This window comes from Punica granatum, chromosome 1 (assembly GCF_007655135.1).
Source record: "Punica granatum isolate Tunisia-2019 chromosome 1, ASM765513v2, whole genome shotgun sequence".
In the NCBI taxonomy this organism is placed as follows: Eukaryota; Viridiplantae; Streptophyta; class Magnoliopsida; order Myrtales; family Lythraceae; genus Punica; species Punica granatum.
In genome coordinates this window covers 9,836,090-9,862,291 of record NC_045127.1, presented here as the reverse complement: position 1 = coordinate 9,862,291, position 26,202 = coordinate 9,836,090, and the positions used below count along the sequence as shown (strand labels likewise).

General features: G+C 42.9%; 3 protein-coding genes and 2 pseudogenes across 4 annotated transcripts; 3 read left to right on the top strand and 2 right to left on the bottom strand.

Annotated features, from left to right (window-relative positions):
• Positions 1-2,468: 2,468 nt before the first annotated feature.
• Positions 2,469-4,816, bottom strand: LOC116197835 (metal transporter Nramp2-like). Its single transcript, XM_031528091.1, is given in 9 exon segments — positions 2,469-2,816; positions 2,819-2,915; positions 3,022-3,047; positions 3,050-3,328; positions 3,331-3,438; positions 3,441-3,536; positions 3,539-3,666; positions 3,776-3,916; positions 4,268-4,816. Coding segments are annotated over 9 exon segments (1,425 nt in total). The 5' UTR covers positions 4,696-4,816; the 3' UTR covers positions 2,469-2,694.
• Positions 4,817-9,569: 4,753 nt separating this feature from the next.
• Positions 9,570-12,981, top strand: LOC116196309 (annotated as a pseudogene).
• LOC116203046 (cytochrome P450 81C13-like) lies at positions 12,401-13,366 on the top strand. Its single transcript, XM_031534711.1, has 3 exons — positions 12,401-12,494; positions 12,548-12,946; positions 13,110-13,366. The coding sequence occupies exons 1-3, from the start codon at positions 12,401-12,403 to the stop codon at positions 13,364-13,366; spliced, it is 750 nt and encodes a 249-aa protein (XP_031390571.1).
• Positions 13,367-15,819: 2,453 nt separating this feature from the next.
• On the top strand, positions 15,820-18,747 carry LOC116192385 (MFP1 attachment factor 1-like). Of its 2 annotated transcripts, none has more exons than XM_031520923.1 (2): positions 15,820-16,398; positions 18,287-18,747. In XM_031520923.1, exon 1 carries the CDS (start codon positions 15,892-15,894, stop codon positions 16,396-16,398), a length of 507 nt encoding a protein of 168 aa, XP_031376783.1. In that variant the 5' UTR covers positions 15,820-15,891; the 3' UTR covers positions 18,287-18,747. The 2 variants fall into 2 exon arrangements, with proteins under 2 accessions (XP_031376783.1, XP_031376782.1); XM_031520922.1 differs by lacking the exon at positions 18,287-18,747 and adding an exon at positions 17,330-17,734 and having other exon boundaries at positions 15,822-16,398.
• Positions 18,748-23,171: 4,424 nt separating this feature from the next.
• On the bottom strand, positions 23,172-25,992 carry LOC116196271 (annotated as a pseudogene).
• Positions 25,993-26,202: the final 210 nt, after the last annotated feature.

Genomic DNA, 26,202 nt, shown 5'->3' with positions numbered 1-26,202 from the left:
ACGCCACTTCAGAGGTTCCTTCTCGATTTTGAGTCTCGATTCTCTGCTTCATTCGCCACCATCTTATACACTTTGTTCAAGTTGGGCATCGGCTCAATACTCAAGATGGTCGATCGAATCATGTTAAAATCCGAGGTGAGTCCCATGAGAAATTGAAAACACTTCTCTGTTTCCCATTGTGTTGCAATCGCGGTCCCTGCCCCACATACGCAACTCGGGTATTCTAGATAGAATTCTAGCTCATCCCAGAGTAGTTTCAGCTTTCCTATATAATCTCGGACACTCAATCCGTCTTGTTGAGGAGGCAAATTTCGATTTTTATCTGAAAAACCCTAGATTGATTTCCCTCGAAGTATCTCTCCTTGAGATCGTCCCACAAGTTCTTGGCGTCTTCGGCATTCGTAACTGTAGCCTGAAGATTGCCTTTCATGGTGTTGAACATCCACGCCAAAATCGTGGAGTTACACCGTTACCATCTTTCTCTGATGGGCTGTCCTCTCCCGGTTTCTCGAGAGACCTGTCGATGAAGGGCAATTTGTTCCTTGCCCGAAGTGCAATTACCATAAACCGTGAACACGTCAAATAGTTGTCACCGTTGAGGATGCACCCGATTACTTGGGGCTCCCATACTGTCCGATGACGTAAGGCGGTATACCGGCGGGACATCCACACTCCTCCAGGTGCTGTCCCCTGCCCCTTTGCCTTTGGATGGGCTCGAATCCATTCGCAGACCCTTCTCACCGTCACTAACATCCGACATATTGAAAGTGGAATATCGTGACCGGTTCAGGAGCGATATCGCTCTGATACCATGAAAGATTTGGAGTAGACAAACTCAACTCAAATTGTATTACGGTAGTGAGCCAAGTAAATAGGTTGTATAATGTGATGCAAAAAGGAAATTCGATAATATTCTAAGGCTAAATCTACGACTTCCTAATATATCGAGTAATTAATGTATATTACAGTTATAATATCGGGAATATCCTTAATATAATACGTGGAAAGAAACGATAGATTTACAATTTTTTTTAATAAATGATCAATTTCTAACTTAAATGTGCCATAAGTTGCTAAAGGTAAACAAAATTTGAGACGCGTAAGTTCAATCACATACGGGTCTAACCATAGGCTTAACATAAATTCACAAGACAATGCCTCGTCATTCATTCACAATTTTATCATTCCGTTTCCACCTCAAATCAAATTAGTATGGTAATTACTAATAAATAATAAATAATACGATAAATTACATGCTCTACACGGATACCTATTATGTGGTATAATTTTGCCTTAGACAAGGTGGGACAGCATTTTGCTGTGGCATAAATGGGCAGGCTCTATCTAGATCATTAACCAAGCTAATGGGTCGTATCAAGCCGAACAATCTCTACACCGACAAGGCATATCGATCAATTCTGCCAAATGTTAACCTTAGGCGCTTCTATAATTCGACACAACACGACTACATCCAGCCCAAATGCGGTAAATTTATCAACTCTACGATAAATAAGGTGTACGTTCACCATACCAACCCCGATCTCAGTGCACTTGCATCAAATCTATATATATATATATATATATATATATATATATGATAACAAAGTTCCGAGCTCACGCTGCTACGACATTAAATATATAATTGAAATTCTCTCGCGATACCACGTCATCATCATTTATACAGTAAGAAAAATTTTATATCCTTCTATAAAGAAATTTATCCACTGAGAAAATATATTTATAATATTTTTTATTTAATACATGTATAGTAGAATATATGGATTATATCCACATATAACTCAACATAATATATAACTTGGCACGTCAAAATCAGGTCGTCACTTCAATTTGTAAATATTATATTGTGAAATATTCGATATACAATGAAATATATAGTAAAATATATGATATACAATTACAAGATAACATACAAATCTTATATTATAGGAATATAAATATTTTTATATATATCTTTTGATACAAGTGTAATATATATTTACATTAGAGTAATCTATATAAATAAAGTTGTAACCAATGCATTAAATAAGGTAAAGTGATAAAATCCTTACTAATTTATATGTTAATATACTGTACATTATAAAGAAAATATTCATAAATAGATGAAAATTTATTTCAATCACTTATTATCATTTCGTTAACAAATAAACTTTTCTTGTGAATTAGACATATGATGTTATCTATTTGTCAGAATGTGATTCTTATGTCAAGATTTGATCTTGCAGTTTTTAATTAAATAAACATTCGGTAAAAATTTTAGTTTTATCTAACTCGAATCTCTTCACTGGACTTTCTAATACCAGCCGATGACCAAAAAGAAAAAAAAAGGGGTCTTTATGAATATATTGCACTTTTTCGTAACTCCTTCAGGATTCCTGGAAATATCGCAAGCCTCAGAGTGGAGAACCTCTGGCAGTGATGATGCCTCGTTCTGCATTATAGTCGAATTTACGATGAACGTTGCTACTATCATTGATTGGATAACTTCATAATTGAATTTCGCTTCTCGCAAGCAGTTCCGATGAAAATGTATACAAACTATTCGCTAATCTCGACTCTTCTTCCTAGTGCCTCCTATGTACATAAAGCACCAAGCCACTGGTTACCCGACAGCAGCTAGTAACCTGGAGAAACCAGAGGGTCTAGATGATCTGTTTTCCTCTCCTGCATTGGAACTCAGGATCGAGAGCGAGAGAACTTGGATGATACCGAATTTATCCATTTGGAAGAGAGGACACTGCCGTATTGGAGCAGATAGACGATGAACGCCACATAGGCAGTTGTGAACGCGCACACGATAAACCCACAAGCAGCCCCTTCACTTCGGAGATGAAGAAATCAAGCAGTAGATATCCGTTGATCATGATCAGTATTGCAGCTACAGTCCATGCCACCCTCTGCATCACGGTAGTCCAGAAGAAAACTTCAATAATGAAAAAATGCATGCAAGATGTTTTGAGATTAAGAGTGACAGGCATTCAACGATGAATGGAAACCGCTTACCTGAAGAAGAGGACCAATCGTGAAGGACCCATAAGCTGTTCCTTGGATACCATGGTAAGAAGAGGTATGAGGGCAAACGGGATCTGTATACACTGAAGCACATTAAGCCACTCATTCAATATATCCAGCGAAGCCTCAGAAGTATTGAAAACGACTGCAACGATTATAGTTGGCACGATTGCTAGACTCCTTGAAATGGTCGACCTGAGCCACTTCTTGATACGGAGATTGAGAAACCCTCCCATTATAAACTGTCCTGCATATGTGCCCGTGATCGTACTACTCTGACCTGCAGCTAATAATCCGAACCCCAGATATAGAGTATTGGAAAGAATCCTCCCCCATACTTCTTCTGAAGGTAATGTCCTGCATTCGCCAGGCCAATGCTCTGGGCCTCCTCGGAACCATAGAAGCCTTGGCAAAGACTGATGTGACAAGGAGATTGATGGTGAACATGACCACAAGGGCAATGGAAGACTCAATGCTGTAGTAGTTCAAGGCCTCCTGGATACGGCCTTGCTCTGGTGATCGACCTCTCGGGACTGTACAAGAGCCGAGTGGAGGAACACATTGTGTGGGGTTATGACGCAGCCCACAACTCCCACGGCTTGACGAATCGTCTTTGAGCTCAGTCGAGGATGAGAAGTCCTGTGGCATAGAGTTTTATCCATTCCATCATGGAGAATTGCCTTGAAGATTTAATGTACTATTCTGAAAGTAGAGGATTGATTAAGCGGAGTTGCTATTATTATATGTACCCGTTAGCAGCTCTGTTCCACTGGGCTTTGTGTCCGCGAACATACCAGCAAAGGTTAATGCCATGGTAGAGATGAGGACTGCGAACACGGCTTCCAACTTTCTCACTCCATAGTTCTCTAGGAATAAAAACATGAAACTATTCACGAAAAGAGGAACCAATAAGCTAGTTTCGGATCAAAAGAAACCACAAAAAATGCATATGACTTCATCACAAACAAGAACTGCATTCACTATGAGGTGAACAAATCTACAATGCTAGAGATTCTTCAACATACAAGTATCTCGAAAGTATCCTTAACTTGAATAATCAGATCGATTGATCTCATGGTTCTGATATGTTTGTTTGCATTGGCCAGATTCACCGCAAGTAAGACTTGGAAATGAAATTCACGCCATGCAGTTCGATCCGAATCTAATCGGGCCAGATTTTATCTAATGGAAGGATCAAACTGGGAGAATCATTAGAGAGATAGCCACGTGCACTTACCAATCAGAAGCGGTGATCACCACCCCGGCCCAGAGCGGGACCGCCCCATGGCTGAGGACCCAGATGCCGATTGCGCTCCCGATCACCTCCTGTATGTCGGCGGCAATGAGGGTCACCTCCGCCATTGCCCACAGCACGAGGCGGGCCCAGTTGGGATACTCCTCCCTGCACAGCTCGGCAAGGTGGTGGCCCGTCACGACCCCGAGCCTCGCCGAAAGCATCTGCAGCAGCAGCCCCATGAGGGTAGCCCACATAAGGAGCCACAGCAGCGAGTAGCCCGCGATGGCGCCCGCCTGCAGGTCCCCTTCCAGGTTCCCCGGGTCGAGGAACGCGATGCTCATGAGGAAACCGGGGCCAGTGAACAGCCACAGCTTCTTCCACGAGAAGGGCGGGGCGACGTCGGGGTCAATGGGCCCGACGGACTCCATGTCGAAGATCAAAATCTTCTCCCGGGACTCGAATGCAGGCTCAGGGTCGAGGTCCGGGTCCCGCCTTGGGGAAGAGGAAGCTGGCGATGAGGGGAGGAGCTGGTTGGCTTCATCTTCCTCATTCCTCTTGCGGGTTTCTTGATATCGTCGCCCTCTGCGATCGGTAAAGGAACAGAACTCATTGCGGAATTTGAGAAAGGCACGAGTTTTTCTTGTTTGATGCAAGGCAATGTGGCTGCTTTCGAGGATTCCGATCAGACAAATGGAGGGATGATAGCGGACGCTCTGCGAAACCCGCAACCCATTTCCTTCATTGTCTCCAATTAGCTGAAATCACAGGGCAGCTCCGTGACAGAGATTCACGAGGGGACGGTGGGGGACGACGAGGCGGCAGGCGGAGCAATGCGAGTCGATTGAATGTCGATACGTACAATGACGTCCGCGTGGGATCAGAGAAGAAGGGGACGCTTTCATTGGTAGAGCGGGTTTTGCCGGATGTGTGGCTTCAGACATGGATCTTTTAGTAGGGAATTGCGAACGCGATCGGCAATGAGAATGGGGAGGCCGAGCGAGATATCAGAGCTCTGCTGCATGTCGGATTCCGATTTTATGAGGTCAACGGACAAATGAATTGGCGCCTGTTTGAATGTCGTTCATTACAATTTATGTCTCATTCATCTATATATATGATAGTTATTAGTATGATGAGCTTCCTCATTCAGTCATTGTCTCATCGACAACTTTGATATTTCGCAATAATTATTTTCTTAGTAGTTTAGAAATAGAATTGTTATGCCAAAAAAAAAGAGTCGCGTAATTCGCTCATCTTAAACTTTCTTTGTAACCGAAAAAAAATAATTGTTATGCCGAAAATGGATCCTTTGGTCATGCCTAGAGACAAAAATAGTCCCATGATTTTGGCTCGAATTACAAGTGCTGCCCCGTTTTCTTTTTAGAGTGAAGTTTATGGTTGCGTTTGGTTTCATAGTAGGATTTTAAAATCAGATTTTGATTTTGATTTTGAGTGGTATAAATGGGGTCCACCCTTTGACTTTGTATGAGTTATGTTGTTTTGTTGTGGAAAAAAGTGGTATAAATGGGGTCCACTCTTTAACTTTGTATGAGTTATTTTGTTTTGTAGTGGGTAGAGTTAAGTTAGAATTGTGATTCTAAAATAATATTGGGAAACCAAACAGGCCCTATACATTTGTGGAAATATTTAATTAAGTATACCTTAATCGCCTTTGACTAGAAAAAGGAGGGAATCACGTGTTTCGGAGTTTTTTTTTAACGGAAGCCGAGAGCGTAATGAAGAATAGTCTCCTCATCAACGTGTGTTGGTTCAAGCAGTTAGGTGCTTATTTTTCTTAATCAAGATTCTTGATTTGAGTTTTCCGAATGAAAAAACTTCATGATTGTGAAAGTTTTACCCCGACCAAAGAACAAGCTACTGACCGTTTTAATCTTCTATTGTATTATTATTGAATTTCGACTTCATTAGACTTAATAAAACATGCTATTCACTAAACGAATCAAGGCAGGTAAAGAATTTTGATTGCAGTTTCGTCATTCTTAGTTACTGATTTGATTTCTATACATCGTAAGTCTCCCATTACAGCTTACTAACTCAAAGTCCTCAACTAATGACTCATAGTTATATATCATCTGCATATATATCAAATTTCCGATTCATCAAAGCGGAGGATTGAAGAACCTCCATTGATTCTCTCAGTCTTGATGGCGTCTTCAAAGATGTTTCTCATTTACAGCTGCATCAACTTGCAGTCCTCTTTCTTTCGGTTTCTTGTTCAAGTGTTCCCACGGACAAGGAGGCTCTGCTTTCTTTCAAGTCCCGAATCACCACCGATGCTTTGGATGCCCTTTCTTCATGGATAGGGGCTTGAGTCCATGTAACTGGACTGGTGTTTCTTGTGACAAATCTGTGAGTATGGTCACGGTTCTGCATCTCTCCGGGCTCAAGCTAGCCGGCACCATCAGCCCGGATCTTGGGAACGTTTCCTTCCTTCAGTTTCTTTACATCGACAAGAACAAGTTTGTTGGACCACTTCCTGACCAAATCAGTAGTCTCCTATAACTTCAGTGCCCTCAACACGAGCTTTATTGGCATCAATGTTGTGATCCCTGTAAATTTGTCAATGTGTTCGGGACTAGAATATATTGACTCAATGGGGAATGACATAACAGGTCAGATTCCTGAGGATCTCAGCATCTTGTCCAGATTGGAAATCCTCAATTTGGGACGAAACCGACTTATCGGCTCGATCCCCATCTCCATGGCAAGCATTTCCTCCCTCAGGATTGTAAACCTGGCCAGGAACTCACTTTCCGGTGTGATACCAGCCAACGTCTTGGCTTCTTAAAACGGCTTGATCTATCAGGTAATAGTGTTAGAGGTGATGTTCCTTCATCTCCATATAACATCTCTTTGACTCATTTCATGATCGAGGCAAACATTTTGTCCGGTCCTATTCCAGTGGAAATTGGGAACACTCCTCCAAATCTCGAAGTTTCTACGTCTGTTTCAGTGAGATATTGGGCAAAATTCCCCGATCTTTGCCTTACCTCTCGAACTTACAGATCATCTGCAGGGCCAATAACCTTCTGAGTGGCCCAATCCCACTCGGACTAAGAAATCTTCGAAACCTAGAGGTGTACAATATCGGATTTTACCACATTACAAGCTCGGTCAATTTTATTTCATCTTTAATAAATTGCATCCGTCTAAGATTTCTTCAAGTTGATGCAAATCATCTAGAGGGCGAAATTCCTGAATCAATCGGAAACCTCTCAGTTGGTTTAGAAACTTTATACATGGGAGGGAATCTGTATTTCCGGCGGTATACCAGTCTCTTTGTGCAGTCTCAGCAACTCGAGTTTGCTCAGTCTGAGCAACAATGTAATTTCCGGTGTAATACCTCTGGAATTCGGTAAGCTCCAGAGGATTCAAGCGTTGGATTTGGCTGGAAATTTTATCTCGGGCACGATCCAGGACTCTCTCAGGAACCTACAACAGTTGGAGGAAAATCGACTTGTCAAATGACCACTTAAGTGGGAGCATCCAAAGCGCTTCCACCTTCCACAAACTTCTCTCAGTGGATTTATCAAACGACTTGCTTAGCGGAAGCATACCGGGAGAAGTTTTAAGTCTCTCAAGCCTGATTACTCGACTGAACCTCTCGCCGAACACTCTCAGCTGTCCCTTACCTCAAGAAATTGGGGAGCTCCATCGTGCATTCATAATTGGTTTATCCCACAATCATCTCTCCGGTAGCATTTCCATTTCGATTGGGAACTGTGCGAGAGCTTACAAATATTGTCCATGGCCAATAATGGCTTCACTGGCATATTGCCAGATTCTATTGCAGAACTCAATGGGATCGAAGAGCTTGTCCTCTCTTCAAATCATTTGGCTAGTGGTCACGACAAATCGAAGGTCCTCCGATTTTTGAACCTCTCTTTCAACAATTCGGAACGAGAGGTCCCCAGAGATGGGAGTCTTTAAGAACTTCTCGCAGGTCGTCTTAGGAGGCAGCCCAAAGCTTTGCTTGCCGGGTGGGCTATGTACAAGAAGTCATCGACAGAAGAGAGCAAATAAGGCATTTGTTTTCATACTAGGGATAGGCGCAATAGTGTCATGTTTACCGATCTCCTTCTCCTTCTTCTTCTGCGCAAGAAAAGGCGATATTAGTATATTGTGAAAATTTGAAAAATAATAAGTTTATTACTAACGGGGAGACTCGAAAAGACGGTTAACCATGAGCTGAGGAGCAGGAACTGAAAAATGTCGTGAGTCTAATATGCTTACGTGGAAAACTCTGATCGCATGCATGGAAGTATTTCATGAGAGTAGATTAAATTTATATATAGATATGTTCGTAAATTCATGGAAGTGATAACCAAATTGCATAGATTACACATTCATTAGGTGTCTCAAAAGAATCAATTATTCGTAACCGGAAAATTGTAACAAAAAAAAAAAAAGAAATCTATTATTCGAGCTCTTAGTCTCGGTCAGACAACAGGTGCTCCACCTCTTCGAACCGTTCTCCAGGACATAAGAGCATTTATTACGAGGGATTGGGAGATCATGGTGCTCACACGTACAAGGAAGGTAACTTGCGTGCGGAGATCGCATCTTCTTTTTTCTGTTTGTAATGGGTATTTCTTCCAGTGCAGGGATCGGCCATATTTTGTTAGGCAATATTTTTGACATCTCCATACCTCATCTTTGTACCTTTTAATTTCTCTGTGGACGAGGCTAGCCCCCTTAATCCACTGAAAAAAAAAGGCGATGAATTATAACATTTTTTTCCTTAGTTATAAGGTAACTTACTACCGAACTAAATAAACAGACACGAAATTTCCACCAACGAAGATCGAATCTAGAAGCTCTTAGCTTCAAATTCGCAACTACTGTCGCTGTGCTAAATTGCTTTCCTCCAATTATAATTTTCTTTTTCACCATAAGTTGATCATAAGTAATGAGTCAGGAATTTCTTGAACCGATTGATTTTTATTTTATTTTTTCGGTTGAAGAACCGATTGATTTTCTTTGATGCAGGAACACGTTCATAATCGGAACAAAGTATTGGAAATTTGGAAGTGATTTATAATTTTTCCTTCTTCGACTTTTTGCTAAATAGCCCTCTTCATTAGGTTTAATATAAAAAAGAAAATTAAAAAGAAATTGAAAATGAATGCCAGACCAGACATGGAGGAGGCGGAAAAGTGCCCGCCCAATCGAAAACATCTGAAGATTTTCACATGTTTTTCTAATTAATTTTGATTTATTTCATTTTTTTTTCACTACAACCTTAAAATTTTCGACTGCGCACCAAATGAAATGAAATGAACCCTCCGCCGCCCGCCGGGCTCCAATCCAACGCGCAAATTAATCCCGAGAAGAAGCGGCAAAATCTTTCCTTTTTGCATTTCAAAACGCCCTGACAATGGCGCTTCTCTCTTCCCTTTCCCCCACTTTCCCTCCCCTTCATATCCCACCCTCCATTTGACCTCTCTCACCAGTCTCTCAACTCTCAACCTCCCTCCCTCCCTCTCTCTCTCACATCGGAGAACACCCACCTCGAGTTGTTTTCCGACGGTTGACGATGGCGGAGCACAGGATCACCCGAGCTGCTGCGAAGAAGAGGGCTGCGCCTGAGATGTCCAATGAACAGGTTCCGGTGACGAAGAAGCGGGTCGTGCTCGGGGAACTCCCCAATCTGTCGAACATTATGCGGGGGAACGAGCCGCCGCCGCAAAAGCAGAAGGTTGTTGACAGGGGCAAAGTTAAGGTCAAGAAGGCCTCGGCGGCTGCTGTTCCAGAGGCTGCGCCTGAGAAGAAGGAGGAAGCGCAGAAGAGAGATCCGGGCATAGATATCGTCGGTGGGTCTGATGACCGCAGATGTGCGCGGCTTATGCTACCAATATCTTCGGGTACCTTCGCAGAATGGAGGTGAGTGATTTGATTATGGTTCGTCGCGTTACTTCCTTCGTGCATAGTTCGAGGGCACTAGACTATGCATCTTAGATTTGTATTATGAAGCCGGGGTTAAAACGTTACTGTTTAAGGACATGTGAATTGATGATGTCGATAGGCCAAACACGCGACATCCTGTGCTGATTTGTGGTGATGGGTTTTGTGCAGAGGGAACCGAAGAGGCGACCGTTGCCTGATTACATCGAGAAGGTTCAAATTGATGTAACTCCTAATATGAGAGCGGTATTAGTGGATTGGTTGGTAGAAGTGGCAGCGGAATACAAACTTCTACCAGACACACTCTATCTGTCCATCTCTCATATTGACCGGTTTCTGTCCTTGAATGCCCTTCCGAGGCACAAACTCCAGCTACTGGGTGTTTCTTCCATGCTCATCTCATCGTAAGCACCAATACGCATTACATCTGAAAATATTGCTACTGGTTGGTGATGATGGTGGATATTGATCTGGGCCGGGTTTTGTTTTGACAAGTAGGAAGTATGAAGAAATCAGCGGTCCCCATGTGGAAGACTTTTGTTACATTACCGACAACACTTACACCAGAGAAGAGGTATATACAATTCGGGCTATGCCTTGGTTCCCAATGGTGTAAGATCGATAGTGCATAGCTTGATAAGCATTGCTCTTTGATTCTTTTGTGCAGGTGGTTAAAATGGAGGCAGATATTCTGAAGGCCTTGAAATTTGAAGTGGGAAATCCCACCATAAAAACATTCCTAAGGTAAAGCCAACGCTTGCATGGATTCTTCCTTTTTCTCTGGATTACGTGCTTCTGATTGAATCTTAATTGAACTAACAGTTGCAATTCCTTTCATCCTTTGTATGTTCTATATATGCAGAAGATTCAATGGATTTGCTCAAGAAGGTTATAAAGTGAGCACCTTCACTTTTATACCAAAGTAGGAGTTTAGATTGATGGAACTGTTCATTAAATCGATTACTGAAAATGCTTGATGTTTGCAGACGAATAATCTTCAACTGGAGTTCCTGGGATATTACCTTGCCGAGCTAAGCCTGCTAGACTATAGCTGTGTGAAATTCTTGCCTTCTCTGGTGGCTGCATCCGCAATATTTCTTGCAAGATTCATCCTCAGACCGATGGTGCATCCTTGGGTAAGGGCACAGTCTTGAGTAATGCCCGGTCTTGTCTCTAAACTGCATCACTTTGATGCCTTACATGTAGTTATGATGGTTTCTACAGACCCTAAGCCTGCAGCGATGCTTGGGATATAATGGAAAAGACTTGAAGGATTGTGTTGAAATCATTCATGACCTATATCTCGGTAGAAGAGCTAGCGCTCAACGAGCTATACGGGAAAAATACAATATGCACAAGGTACTCATGTTTCCATTCTCAAGGTTTAGAAAGAAGTCATCACCATCAGGGCCTGATCAATATGTTGATTCTTTGTAACAGTTCAAATGTGTAGCGACAATGCCTTGTTGTCCAGAGATCCCGCTCCTATATTTCAGAGAGGTCAAGGAATAATCAATTATCAGAGGCATCTCCACCCATTATCTGCAACAAATCGATTTTTGGTTGATATCCATAATCTCACTGCTATTATTGGACCGGCCAGCAGTCAAATAATGCCGACTTGAAGCAGGGCCAATGAAAACCAAATAACTATGCTGAAGCTTTGTAGACGAGCTCTACCAGTGACCTTTGGTACATTCTTCTCTTTGGCAGGAAAGTTTGCCGCATTTTATTTGTCATCATTGCTTCACCTGATGAAGCATCGGCTTAGACAAGAAATACCCGACTTGTAAATTCTGTTAGTGTTTCTTAGGGAATTAACAGATCATTTTTGTTAGTTCAGAAAAGATGTGAAGATTACCTAGGTAATCGTCATTTGGATCGATACCCATTTTGGTGTATGGGTAATCGTCATTTAAACTTTATAATGATCAAACTGGAATCTTCTTCCCTCGGATGTTCCGTTTTGATATCTTTACGCCGCTGACTCGTTTCCGGCGATGAATAGAGTTATTGTTAAAATTATGTATTTAATGAGACTTTGTCAACGACAACGACCCAACAAGTCAAAAGAGTAACTTATCAAATAAAAAGTCAAAGGGTGCAAATCAGAAGCTGTCTTCATTGATCGTGGAAGCTCTTCGATACCTTCTTGTGTTCTTCCTACATTTATTGCTCATACTCCCCAAGAGAATCACTTCCAAGACTATGCTGAGCCGGAAACTGCCATCAAGTCCCCTGGCTCTGCCCCTACTTGGTCATGTCCGCATCTTCATGAGGCCTTCCGCAGCTTGTCCCACAAGTATGGTCGGATCATTCGCTGACTGATCTCGAGGAAGGTCCTGGTGGTTTCAGATGGTCCTCTAGTCGAGGACTGCTTCACAAAAAACGACATAGTGTTCTCGATTCACCAGCAGCTCTCCTCCGGGAAGCCTCTGGAGTGTGGCTTCTCCGGGTTGGGGTCTGTCCCCTATGGCCAATGCTGGCAGAACCTCCGCCGCTTTTCTGCCATCGAGATATTCTCGGCTGCCCGAATTGCTGCTTTGGCTAGCATCCGGACAGAGGAGATTCGGCTAATAGTGAAAGAACTGATGGAGGAGGGTGGCTCCAAGAAAGTGGAAGTCAAATCTTTGTTCTATGTGTTGACTTTCAATATAATGATCAGGATGGTTGACGGAAGCAGATATTTCCGTTATTTCCGTCTAGGTGAACTTGGCTCGGAGACAATCAAAGTTACGGACTATCGGGTTCATGGTCTCTCTAGTCGATCCGGAAAAACTTGGAGAAGGTTTTCGATTTTTCCGAGACACTGCACTCTAACATGAGTTAAAAAAGAAAAAAGGAAATCTAAGAGCATCAAAATCATTTTTGCTTGTGATTAACCGTCCTGTGATGTGTTTTTCGGGCAATGATTCAGGTGAATTGGAGAATATAAGAGGGATTTTCAGTCCGACGCTTGAGGCAACTGTCTGCGACTACTTTCCATGGCTAAGGTGGTTAAGTTTTCATGGACTGGAAAAGAGGTTCTTGAGAATTCACAAGAGAAGGGATGAGTTCATGCAGAGGATGACAGAAAATCACAGGAAGAAATTCCCTTCCTCTCCTTCTAGACGTGACGAGGATGAATGCCAGAGTGATAAGGGAGGATTTGTCCATAAAATGGGTACAACTTAGACTTGGTTTTATGTTATTTTCATGGTATCTCATCCTTGGATGACGGTTTCTAGGAAAACTTGTGTGAGAAAAGAGTTGGAGGCAATTTGATGTATATTCGGGATGAATTGGAGACCACTGAAGTATCAAGATGGAACTTGCAAGTATGCACAACCGATCCGAGAGAAAGTTCATAATCAATCCCCGATTTATTTGCAAATCTAAGGATTCCCCTTCAGTTACAGTGGGAGTTTTTAGGAAATCTTTAGGGATAGGTTCATTATTGTTTCCTATTTTTGAGGGAGATATATAAACCTAAGGATCATCTAGGTTTAGGGTTTTTTAGTTTTTGGAGAAAAAAAACTGGGAAAGGAGGCAGGCGGCTGCGGAGTGTTCTTCCGACGATCATCAATTTTCATGGATTCATGCATAGCCATGTGTGGCTAATTCGTTTCGTTTGACTTGAAAACGGAAACCTCACAGTTTGATTGTGAGGAGCATGTTTTAATATTTTGATTTCAGCACTTATTCATTTTTGAATGTTATTGTTACAAGTATTCTCTCACGGTCGTGAATAGGACATTTGTAAGTTAGCTTATCGACGACTACTACGGTGTTTGTAGAAATCGATTCGAAGCAAGACTAATTAGGAACGAACGGTAGTTGCTGCCCTAATTGGTTAGAGAATGATAGGATGAGTCAATTAATTGACGAATCGATTAATTGCTCGAGTTAAGGCATCCTTGTGCTTAAAGCCGTTGCTTAGTTAATTAGGGAATCGGTCGATACCTTGTTAACTACTTGATGAACTTGCTAGTTAGACAGTGTTTTGACTAGTTAGAATTTAGATGCTAGTTGATTTCTTGCGGTCGTGGGAACTTGATTCTCAGTTGCTGAAATTTACATTTTGATGCTTCTATGATCAATCAAACGCTAGGTGGTTTCTGAACTCAAGTCATACGTCTCCCGATTATTGATTACTCACTCTCCCTTACACTTTTAAATTGTTTTTGCTATAATTTAATTTTTTGATTATCAAAATTCCCATTTCGTTACTTTTGCTAGCTCATTGGTTTAGAGAATCCCTTAGCCTCCTTTGGGATTTCGACTCGGTTCTCACCCATTTTCTTACTACAAGTTTTAGGGAAACCGATTTTATTTTGGGGGCTTCGACAGGCCTTGCCATAGTTATCGATGTTATGATGAAGTTGCAGGAATCTGAGCCCGAGTTCTATACGGATGACTCTTGAAAGTTCAATGTTCCTTGAACTTTACCCATTCTGATTCGAGCATGCTGTTAATTAATGTTATATCACTTTTTGACGAAAATTAGATTAGGAAAATCATGTTCATCTCTAGGTGTTACTGCACAGGTTATGCTCATAGCAGGGACAGACACATCAGACATGACACCGGAATTCGCAGTCTCGCAACTAATTTCACACCCAGAAATCTTATCTAAAGCAAGGAACTAGATCGATGAAAGAGTTGGGAGTTCCCGACTAGTAGACGATTCCGACATTCTGGGACTTCCCTACCTCAACTGCATCATCAAGGAATCGCTCCGTCTTGGCTGCACGGCTCCCATCAAACCCCCACGCGAGTCCTTGGAAGAGTGCACAGTCGGATGGATACTGTGTTCCACGCGGTATCCCGGAATATGTGAAGACCCCAATGAATTCAAGCTGGAGAGGTTCTAGGACTGCACTAATCGGGGGAGTGAAGGGCTTAAGTTCGGGTTCATTCCATTTGGATGTGGAAGGAGGCAGTGCCCTGGATCTGGGTTTGCCCTCAGGTTGATGGCTTTCTCGGGCCCTTTCTTTACTCTGATTAGTACTGCCCTTGAAGTCCTAGATTGTTCCAAGCAAATGTGTCTTAACAAGGATTGGAAACGTTCCAAACTACTTTGTGTTACATACTCTTTCAACTTCCACATGCTTATCTCATTTCATCCGTTTAATTTCACCGTTTTATTGCGTTACTTCAATCTTAATTTCAATCGTGACTTGTCATAATAATTATTAGAGTCATGATGACTGACTGTACGTGATTGGTCTGCTTTTAACTATCCAAGTGAGGTGAACTAATCGAATGGACGACCATATGAGATATGACCACAAATCCAATAAAAATGGAAACTTCATATGTTTAAAATGCAAAAAAGTTTGTATCTCACACAAGGAAGGGAAGAGTGCCTTCAAAGTTACAAAGACAAAAAGGCACGTCTTGGCCAAAGAAAAGAAGAAAAGAAGAAAAAGAGAAAAAGAGGGAAGAAAAATGAAAAGAGAGGCAAATCTTTTTTTTTTTTTTTTGATAGTGAAACGGAGAGAGGCAGGCAAATATTTCGACACTAATGAGCAAAAAGGTAAAACGTCAACCGTCGGATCTAAGTAAAGAGGTGAAGCGTCAGCATCATCAGGCGACACGAATTGCTCACCTTCACTACGTGTCCCGCACCTGATCGCTGCACGGCCCTTCATATCCCATATTCTAATCCCAAAATCACTCCGAAGTTCGAAGAGTTTTCGCCCTGACTTGCCCTAACCATGTCCGACGTTGAGTCCCCCACTCCCAACTCGTCCGATCAGACTCAGCCCCAGCCACCGCCAGAGATGGAGGAGACGCCGCAGGAGCAGAAGAAGCCCGCTCCGGTCACACCCAACGTGACATTCAGTATCTGGCCCCCCTCCCAGCGCACGCGCGACGCCGTCATCACGCGCCTCATCGAGACGCTGTCCACCCCCTCCGTCCTCTCGAAGCGGTACGGCACGATCCCCCAGGAGGAGGCCGCATCCACCGCCCGCCAAATCGAGGAGGAGGCGTTCGCGGCCGCCGGCGGTGCCGCTGCCGCCGACGACGACGGAATCGAGATCCTCCAGATCTACTCCAAGGAGGTGAGCAAGCGGATGCTGGAGTGCGTCAAGTCGCGCTCCCCCTCGGCCGCCCCTCCCGCCACGCCGGCCGAGAGCGCCGAGCTGAATCAGAGCTCGGAGATGGGCCCTGCCGCCACTGCATCCGAGGAAGTCGCTTCTACGGTTGAGTCAGAGGCCTAGGTTAGGGTTTCCGTTTTCTGTTGTTGTGGTTATGCTAGCTCTACATGGATTCTGAATGGTACATTTGAGGCTCCATTGGCGAGTTTTGAGATCCTTTGCCATTATCATGACGATTATGTTCATTATGTTAAATATGGATTACTATCATCGTTCTGAGATCGGGAAATATCCGAACTCGAAGCTCATTTCACCTTCGTGTTGACTCTAATCAGAATGTTCTGAGTATGAAAGTAATAGTATGCGAACTTAATTAAGGCAGCTGGGCTTTGTACATTTTCTGGAAATATTTTCCTTTAATGGATGATGTTCTCTTTTAGGGTATGAGTTTCGAGTCGATGGTTTATAGGTAGAAACTGCACACCACCGTATTCCCCTACTTATGGGCACCAGTCGATTCAGTTTACGAGCAATGCATCAGTTGCTGGTGCTTGCTGTGCTTACGGGGTCAGTGATCTAGTTGCGTTTTCTTTGTTGATTGAGTCGAGATGTTGTGAGAGAGTATGGTGTAGGGTGCTTTCCGTTGATTTAGCTGATGATGGAAGGATGGTTTCTGTCTACTGATTATCTGCTTCTTCCGGTAGACGATGGCCTTAAGCATAGGGGAGAAGGGGCTGCCCTGAAGATGCTTAGGACAACGGAAATGATGCTCTCTTAGATAAGGACATTGTGTTTTCTTAGGTTATACTGCTTCTCGTGCTCTTATTCATTGGGCATCATGATGCTTAGTGGAGAGGAACGGAAAAATCACAGAGTACGATTGCCATACGTAATTAGGTTTTCATTGGACTGCTTGACTTCCATTTCTGTTTTTGATTCCCCTGTTTTGATTGCATTCATTCAAGAGGAGCTGGTTCATGACATCCAGTTGTAGTCAGCATTGATCAGATAATTTTCTGTGCCTTGTGTAATTTGTGCGAAACATTTGTTCTAGGAAATGGGATTGCTTTCTCTTATATCTCCTCTCAAGATTTCGATTGGAGCTTGTCATTCTGCATCACGTTACCAGCCAGGATGAGAAAGAAAAGTTTCCCTCTGAAGCTGCTGAAGTTAAGGACAGTGATAATTCTTGATCTTGTCATTAGCAAGGGGCCCTAGTGGTAACATTTTAATATTCCATAGATGATCGATGTGTAAGAGTAAGCCATACAACTTGATGGTCAAATCAATGTTTTCCTCCTTTGGTGTTCTTAGTGTCTCCTGCTTGGGAGTTGAGTGAGGCACATTTGGTATATTTTTATTGCCAGCAGCTCATTTTCTTTGACCAAACACCTCTTGTTGCATCGCAGTCGATAAACCTGAAGTGACATTCACACTAAACAGAATAAGCTTGTTTTCATCGTGTTGTTTGTGCGTATGTCTTTGTGATTGCTAATAAGTGATGCAAAGAGAAAAAACATTTGTGGAGTTATCCTTTTCCTTAAGGTGCAGTAGCTATGCTCTGCTGAATGAGTGTATTTTGTTAGTATACGGTAGCTATACAGTAGCAATTACTAACATGACGGAAAATTCTATGGTTCCAAGGAAGGCATCAGCCCGAACCCAGAAGGAACCGTCTGGTCGGAACGACCTTTCTCCTCAAACGTGGGAGAGCAATCCGCTATTCATGAACCTAATTTTAGGGGGAAACGGAAAACACACAAACCATTAGCGAGCATTTGACTGATGATCTACCTCTCGTAGGGGAAGAGTTTGACCGATAATCCTCGCGGTTCATGAAATGATTTGAATGTTTGATTAGTGTTTAATAATTAATTACATGATGATTTATGTTTTAATAATTAATTAACGCGATAATTGCACACGTAATTGTCAATGTTGGTCAGGAGAAAACCAGTCCCCTGGGCCTGAATCCATCCTCATAATCTAAATCTTCCTTTTTTGACTCCAGAGGCAGGCGTTAGGTCATCACACCTCGTCTCTTTCTCCATGGCACACTTAAGTAGTAGGAATATGTTGACCCCGCCCACCTAATTATACCAGTGACCAGTGACCTTTGCATCTCAACTGTGAGAACTCTGGAGGTCATTCAGAAGAGGCCGTGCATGTGCGGGCGGAATTTCCGAGAAGCTGGGAAGGTTCGCAGGAGAATATTATCATAAACTCGAGAGGTTTCGTGCCAGTCCCAACTGTGCAGCAAGTTCGTTCGAATTCAAGACTCGAGATTTCACTTATTTTTATTAGATGACATGGACTAGCAAGGAGTCGAAACGAAATGGAAGTCTTGAATTCTCGTACAATTGACTCGTCTGCTGTCCCGGTTTATATGGCCATACCGCTCTGCTGACGATAGAATGAGAGTTGTGAAAATCTCGAACATACCATAGCCTAAGCTAATGGAATTTAAGAAAAGAATTGAATCCAAGTGTGCAACTGTCTAACTTTGTATATTAGAGATAATGAAGTTACATCTTGCATGTATGAGAATCGCTTCGGACTATCGTAATCCTATATGTTCAAACCTATCCAAATCAGTCTCCATAATCTGTTCGTAGAAAGAATCGAACAGAAAAAAAAAAAAGAAACTAAATAAGGAACAGAAGCTCAAGATGGAAATTAATCGAAAACCGGGGGAAGCAAACATTCTGCAGGAACTAGCAGCAAATCAGTGGCCGGGACCCCTTCTACTGGGTCCTGATGCCAGCTTAAATGCCAAGCTCCTGAACACCGAGAACCGGCTTGTCTCGTTGTTAGAAGAAACAACAAAGGAAGCCATCCCGATAATGGAGCTCGACCCACTTGCATCTCCATCTTCTTGTCCACAGCCCCTGATATCATCACCAATCGTCGAACTTGGCCTGGTCGTCTCTAATTGTCTGAGCGCTCGCCCGTTTACGAGGCAAGACTGTAGCGAGACCAAGATAAGCACTACGCTCAACACTGACCAGAGGCACAAGCACCCGTTCTTCGCCATCAATCAACTCTCTATATGCGAAAATAGCTCGCTAGAACTAGATATCTGCTGGCACTGATGATCTCTCTTAGCAGATCTCTTGATTATGGCTGTGTTGGTATCTTGAAATGATACATATGAGAGGGACTCCATGTCTATATATACATGCGAGGATTGGCCTTTTGAGTGGTGGGGTCCCACTTTTGAACTTCTGCACAGGAAATTTTTTGCATCTTTGGCCTTTGACTTAGCCCTTTCTTCCCTTCTTCCCTTCCACATCCTCTCATGTGAAGCTGAGAGAGACAGACAGAGCGATTGAAATTCTTTAGTGCTGTTGGAATTTGACATTATGACATTGGGATTTTGAGGAAGTCAAGGAAAGGGGGAGTATGGGACAATTTTCGTAGGTGCCGCGCGGTCTGGTGTACGGTCTCCCTATCCCGCCATCCCTTTACATGTTCACAAATGTTCAGTCGGTACATGCCACGTGGAAATTCTACCTCCCGAGTAACATGTGTAGTGTCGGTGTCTAAATAGATTTACTTTAACTACATTTTAGTGCACAATTGACATGAAAAACACCACAAACGGGTGATTTATATAAAAGATTTAGATGATTTTAGTGTAGTTTCTTTTATAAATTGACACGATATGCGAAACAAGTTCATTAACACGGTAAACACGTATATGTAAAGGGGTCTAATAGTGTCTTAAACAGTTTACAATGGTTGAATCTATTTGAACACGATTATTTATCGTGTTTAAAAATAAGTTGCTTAACTCCGTGTTGTATGCATGCTGTATTATCGTGTCGGGTCAAATATAAAAATGTTAGATTTGGCAGGAGCTATTAGAGAGTTATGAATTCTCGAAATTCTTCGAAATATATTGTTAGATTGGGTCGATTGAGATGAAATATATGTTTATTTTCGGTGTCACACGGTTTGGTGTGGCCCAGAAGAACGTGGTTATTGCATAAGCAAACGCGGCCGGATGTATTTTTTTCCCAACGACTTTTTCTCGTTGTACGCCTGAAATTAAGAAGAGGGGTGACGGGGGGGAAGCATGCAGCAGACAATGGGAGAAAGGAGACAAACAGCTAAGCTTACACGAGTCCTGAGGATGAGAGAATGACAATAGCATTGGTCGGAACACGATTTCAGGAAAAAAAGGCTATACTTTGTATTTTATATATTTTATCAACCGAAAGAAAAGGCTAGTATAATGAGAAAGTTAACCCCTTCGGATTGGGGTTAAACTCTAAGGAGTTTAGCCTAATGATAAGGAGCAATTTAAGTATCTATCTAATCCTGGGTTCGAAACACTTTAGAGTCACCAGAACGGCTTTTGGCCTGATTATCCATTCCGTGCGCCGCCGGGGGTTTATGAAAATTTGAAAATTAGTAGGACGAAGTCCAAATACCCCAAGTTAGCCAAAAAAAAAAACCACTTCGGGTTTGGCTCAATTGTCAGAGGGAGGTTTAAGTATTCCCTTGTCTTGTGTTTACAACTCCTTGAGACTATGCCGCACGGCTTTGGTCGGTACTGATTTGCAAAGATTAGTCGGGTAAAATTTGGATACTCAATGCCATAAACGAGAAGAGAAAAATAAGTATTTAGCTGATGAACTTCACTTATAATATAGGAATCGATAACTCGATGCATCGGAATATATATCGTGGTCAAAACCAAACAGGTGCTTTTCGAAAGAATTAAGTTTCGGTCTATAAGATAAAATAAGGACACTGTGGTTAAATTGACAAAAAAAAGTATTATTTGTATTGTATATTATTATAGATTTGTATTGTATAATATTATTGTCATGGTCTCCTTTAATTTCTGTAAAGTAGAAGATCATTTGATTTGTTGAATTGTCTTGCTTTCTGCCTTTCTGTCCCCGTGGGCCCCCTCCAAGAAGACGGTGCTTTCTTCAGCAGGTGGGACATTGCAATTTACATGGGGCTCGAGATCCATGAGCTAGCTTGACTCATTGTGACATTACCCAACACTTTTTTTTTTCTTTTAACAATAAATGATTGTCCATCATAACAAAAATGAATCTCAAAATAAAATGTTCAAGAGAAGATTATAAGGATAGAAAAATATAATAGATCACCGAAATCACTGCAAAGAAAAAAGTAAACTGATGAAGCACAAACAGTGAGTACAAATACAATTGCAGAGATCATTCTAGTTGCAGAAACCAAGGCTAGTAATTCGATTGGCAGTCCCAAAACCTCCATTATTGTTGGGGGAAGGAAAAAATGGGGGGTGGAAGAGGAGAAGGGAGACAAGCCACCGGGTATTGAAGACTAGCGGGAGGTAGAGGATGGCCAAGGCTTCTTGATTCCTGGTGGTGTGGCGCCAAACACGCCAGTAAGAGGAGCTGCTTTAAGGGTTTCTGAAGTTTTCGTTGGGGAGAAGAAGGAAGAGGAGAGAGAGATTGAAAACTAAACGTTTGAAACTGACATCACTCAATACTTGAGCACTCGTTCCATTTCGGATTGACATTAATCATAATGATCGAATTGAGAAGCGTAATAGACCACGACACCATGGAATGCCTAGTGTATGTCCGCCCTAGCACAATTTAGCGTTTGGTTTTTTTCTTTTCAATAATCGACTTAGAAATGGGAGTTACAATTGGTGCATCGGGTGGATGTTTCTGACAAATTATTTCATAATCACCCATGGACGCCAATAATTGATGTAAGGGCTATTGTTCGAGTCATTTGCCATCCCTGCGTACTATTATTACACCGTCCATCCAATCTTAAGGAAGTGGGACACGAGACGCATTGCCGGAAAAGGAGCTTAACTCATCATATGCTTTGAACGAAGCTATGTCTGAGTGTGTCCGCGATCTAATATTGAAATAAGTTGGTGTAAGTAGCTGGGAGCTTTGAACGGGCGTGGGCCATATTTTTCCAAATGATAACATGATAATTGTACTGTGGGATGATCATCTTCTTCTATCACTTGAATTCCTGCTGCCTGCCAGTTAAAAATGTTGACCAGTTATGTGAAATATATTATATATACAAATAAATTTGTTCATCTTGCAATATAATTTTGACTTGGAAATTCTTCATGGGAACGATTTGAAAGTGAAATTAATATGTGCACGAGCGAAGCATTTATATGGACATGCATGTGCAACAGTTCGAACCCCGAATTCCTCGTGAGAAACGCCGACAATTTTATTTTTACTCACAATACAGAATGTATCTGACGTTTAAATAATGAAATTCGAACTGGTGTCTTTAACATAACAAAGCCCGGTTATGGAAGACCCAGTGACCTGAAGTACCTTGGCTTACTGATCGATGTCATCGATGCCATTGTTTAGATATGATCCTATACGAACTGCGGAGCGCCTTATGAGGAAATTCACATTTGAAGATGGGAAAGCCACTTGATGGAGATCTCTGTTTGCTTTTGAACTCCTGCTGGTTTAGATCATCGACGACGCCACTCCATAATCAAGTCTGGCTTTTTGCAAATTTGACTTAGAAAATTTTCCATGGGAACGGAAGCAGATTAAGCTGGTGACCTGCTGCTGCCATCCATGAGAAGTTCCAACTGTCCATATCGCACGAGCCGAGCACCTCTGGTCAATACACAAACACGACATTCATTAATGTGAACAGGCTACGGGGTTTTACTGATGCCGCAGTTTATTTTTCCATGAGAAATGAAATGTGGGAGTACATCATCTATTGTGCTCAACGTATAATCTGTGTATTAGTTGGAATATGTCGATTAACATGTGTTGTACATTTTTTTTGGGCCTCGAATTGGCCCTCACCGTGATTGAAGCTGCGATCGTGGCAAAGGGCATTAATGCACACCTCCTGTCATATTTATGGCTTGGAAATTTAAGTTTTGGAGAAAACAACTGTACATAAGTTCCAAACGGACAATAAACCTAAGATAACAATCAAACCTCATCGTCCATTAGTGACATTGATCTTATGAAAGATAATTATAAACTATCCTACACCGAAGCAGAACAAGCATGAATCTTACAGGGAAATAATGGCTCTTTTAGTTTTTTGGAAATGTCTGAAGAAATCCTTGAACAGACAAGGTTTCCTAATTGTCATCCTCACCCTCGCAGCGTCGCAGCATTTCAACTACTTGGCGCATTGTCGGTCTTTCATATCTGTCTTCAGCAACGCACTGAAGAGCCACTGCAACAAGAGCTTCCACCTTGTTCCAAACATATTCCCCTTCTACGGAGTGATCCTTGATCTCTTCTATCCGATTCGCCACTGGAACTCCTTCGTTATTCATCTTCTCTCTCACCCATGAAGTCAGTCTTCTGTTCTCTTGCTCACTTCCCCCAAAATTTGGGTGCAATACGCCTCCCGTCAGATTGCGTCCCGTGACCATCTCCAGTAGTACGATCCCGTAGCTGTAGACATCAACTTTGGATGTGATTGGCAAGTTGTAAACCCACTCCGGTGCCATGTAACCCCTAGTCCCTCTGATCCTAGAGAAACTCGAATTTTTACTCTCATCCCTGTTCAAAAGCTTGGAGAGTCCGAAGTCCGCCACTTTGGGCTGATACTTCGAGTCTAAGAGTATGTTTTGAGGCTTCACGTCGCAGTGCAGGACCCACTCCAGGCATTCTTCGTGTAGGTAAGCCAGGCCCCTCGCTGCCCCGATGGCAATATCAAACCTTCTTCTCCAGTCTAGCTTGCCATTAGAAAGATTGTCAGCCAAGGAACCATGCTCCATGTAATCATACACCAGAAGCCGGTGCTTTCCCTCGGCACAGTAGCCCCACGTCTCGATCAAGTTCATGTGATTGAGTTTCCCAATGGTGCTCACCTCCGCTAGGAACTCGGCTTCTCCTTGGTTTGATTCCATGAGCCGCTTTACAGCCCCGAAGCGCTCCCCGGGAAGGACCGCTTTGTACACGCTCCCCCAGGCGCCTCTCCCGATCTCTTCCCTGAAATTCCGGGTTGCCTTCTTAAGCTCAGCATATGTGTATCTTCTAAATCCGGTTGCTGCAAGATGATACGCTTTAGAATCGTCACCATTGTCCCGACGTGATCTGATCACGAAAAGCCACACAAGGAGTATGGCCATTGTCTCTATTCCTCCAATTACCAGAGCAAAAATTAGCAAAAATTTCAGCAACCTGTCCCCATTGCTCCTCGTGTAAATCCACTGCAGCTCATAATTGTTGGCAGCAGGGCACTGCAATCTTGATCTCTCCGGCCTAATGCTGGAGAACTGACTGTCTTGGGGAAATTTCAGGTGTATGTCTCCAGCAGCACGGTACCCGTTCACTAGCCGTAATTTTGGGTAACAGTTGAAGTACCCCTTGTCCTCTATAAACCTGAACTGGAACCCTTTACAACTGCAAATCTCTAAGCATTTCCTTTGACACCTCTCAAAAGTGTAATTCTCGAACTCCGAATTGTAGTACCCATAGAAATTCGCTCGGGCCAACTTCTGGAACCGAACTCTCGTATTGTTGCTGCAGAAATCGGGATTGAATATGGGTTTACAGCCTCGAGACCAATCGCTACGATCCACCCTTTCATGGCCAGGGGCGCAGGTGCACCTTCTTCCAGTGTGGTTGACGCGGCAGAGACTGTTGGGCCCGCATATCCCGTGAATCCTACATGGCCTCGACATGGCCTGCCATGAGACAGTCCACTCACCTTTCTTCCCGGATAGGCTGTACAATCGGATGTTTCCATCAAAGTCTAACCTCAACCGCCTTGGTATTTCCTGCCCATAGTCGGCCGACATGAACTTAAATCCATCGGAAGAAGAAAAATTTCCAAATGAGTCTAAGCATGCGATCCGGGAATCATTGTAGGTTAACCATCCGGATCTCCAGTTAGCCCTCCCAGGGGAGGGCCAGTAGACACTGGACACCTCGGGTCCATTGAAGAGAAGGCGAAGAACGTTATCGTTGTCAAAATAAAGCTTGTAGAACCCTGAGGAGTAGTTGCGACGGCTCCGAGATGAGACGAGGAAGCTGCTCGTGTCAACTTTTGATTTGGAAGCAAAGTATCAGTTGGGTGATCGAAGCTCTGCCATCGAACAATGTCTGTGATCTGACTGGAAAGATCCACTTCATAAAGGACTAAGTTTCCAGTGTCTAGGAGTTGTAGTCGGGACGAGGTTTTGACAGAGATGTTACCAGTGTTCGTAGACCAAACCACTGAGTGCCCAGCATCATTTAAGATGAGGTCGCCGTTGTTTGTGAGTGAAAGCTTTGAGTGACGGCCATTCACAGGCTGGTCACGGTTTGCCATCCAAACCACGCAAGCATGTGCGCACAACTGCTCGCTGAACCGAACAGCGAAGGAGTAAGTGTTGTTGCCAACCTGGTGAAAGACGGCCGAGAACAGGCCGTTTGGGGAAGAGAGGAAGTCGTTCGGATACTCAACGGAGAGGGAGGAGCCTTGGCTCAAGTAGTCATGGGATGAGGATGACGATTGGCAACACAAGAAGCCGAGTAGAAATGAAATTGAGAGTGCCGATGAGAAGTAGTGTCGGGTGGGATATCTCATGGCTCTGCAAGTATGGTGATAGGAGTAAGAGGCTCAATTCTGCCGAGCTTTAGTATTAGACACACATATATAGATTCCACTTCCAGCATGTATGCTCTATTGAGAGTAGCAAAGCAGTCCCCACACCATGATTTTTTGAGAATCCAATGCAACCAAGTATCAACAGTGAAGTACAAATATATGCTGTTGTAGGTCCTAGAAACGTGGCAGGTGGTCATAATTCGTACTACAATTACCACGAAAGCAAGCATATGGTTCAGGGAAAGCCTTTCGCTCCCGAGAAAGTGCCCGTGGGATTGTGGGGATGGACCCCTATCCGTATAGTGAAGCTGTACGGTGGATACTGAGCTTGACGGTCCGTTTCACTTAATCAAA

Coding starts and splice junctions, on each gene's coding strand:
- LOC116203046 (XM_031534711.1), top strand. CDS start 12,401: ATGCTGAGCCGGAAACTGCCATCAAGTCCCCTGGCTCTGCCCCTACTT. Junction 12,495..12,547: donor TTCCGCAGCTTGTCCCACAA/GTATGGTCGGAT, acceptor TGGTGGTTTCAG/ATGGTCCTCTAGTCGAGGAC. Junction 12,947..13,109: donor TACGGACTATCGGGTTCATG/GTCTCTCTAGTC, acceptor GCAATGATTCAG/GTGAATTGGAGAATATAAGA.
- LOC116192385 (XM_031520923.1), top strand. CDS start 15,892: ATGTCCGACGTTGAGTCCCCCACTCCCAACTCGTCCGATCAGACTCAG.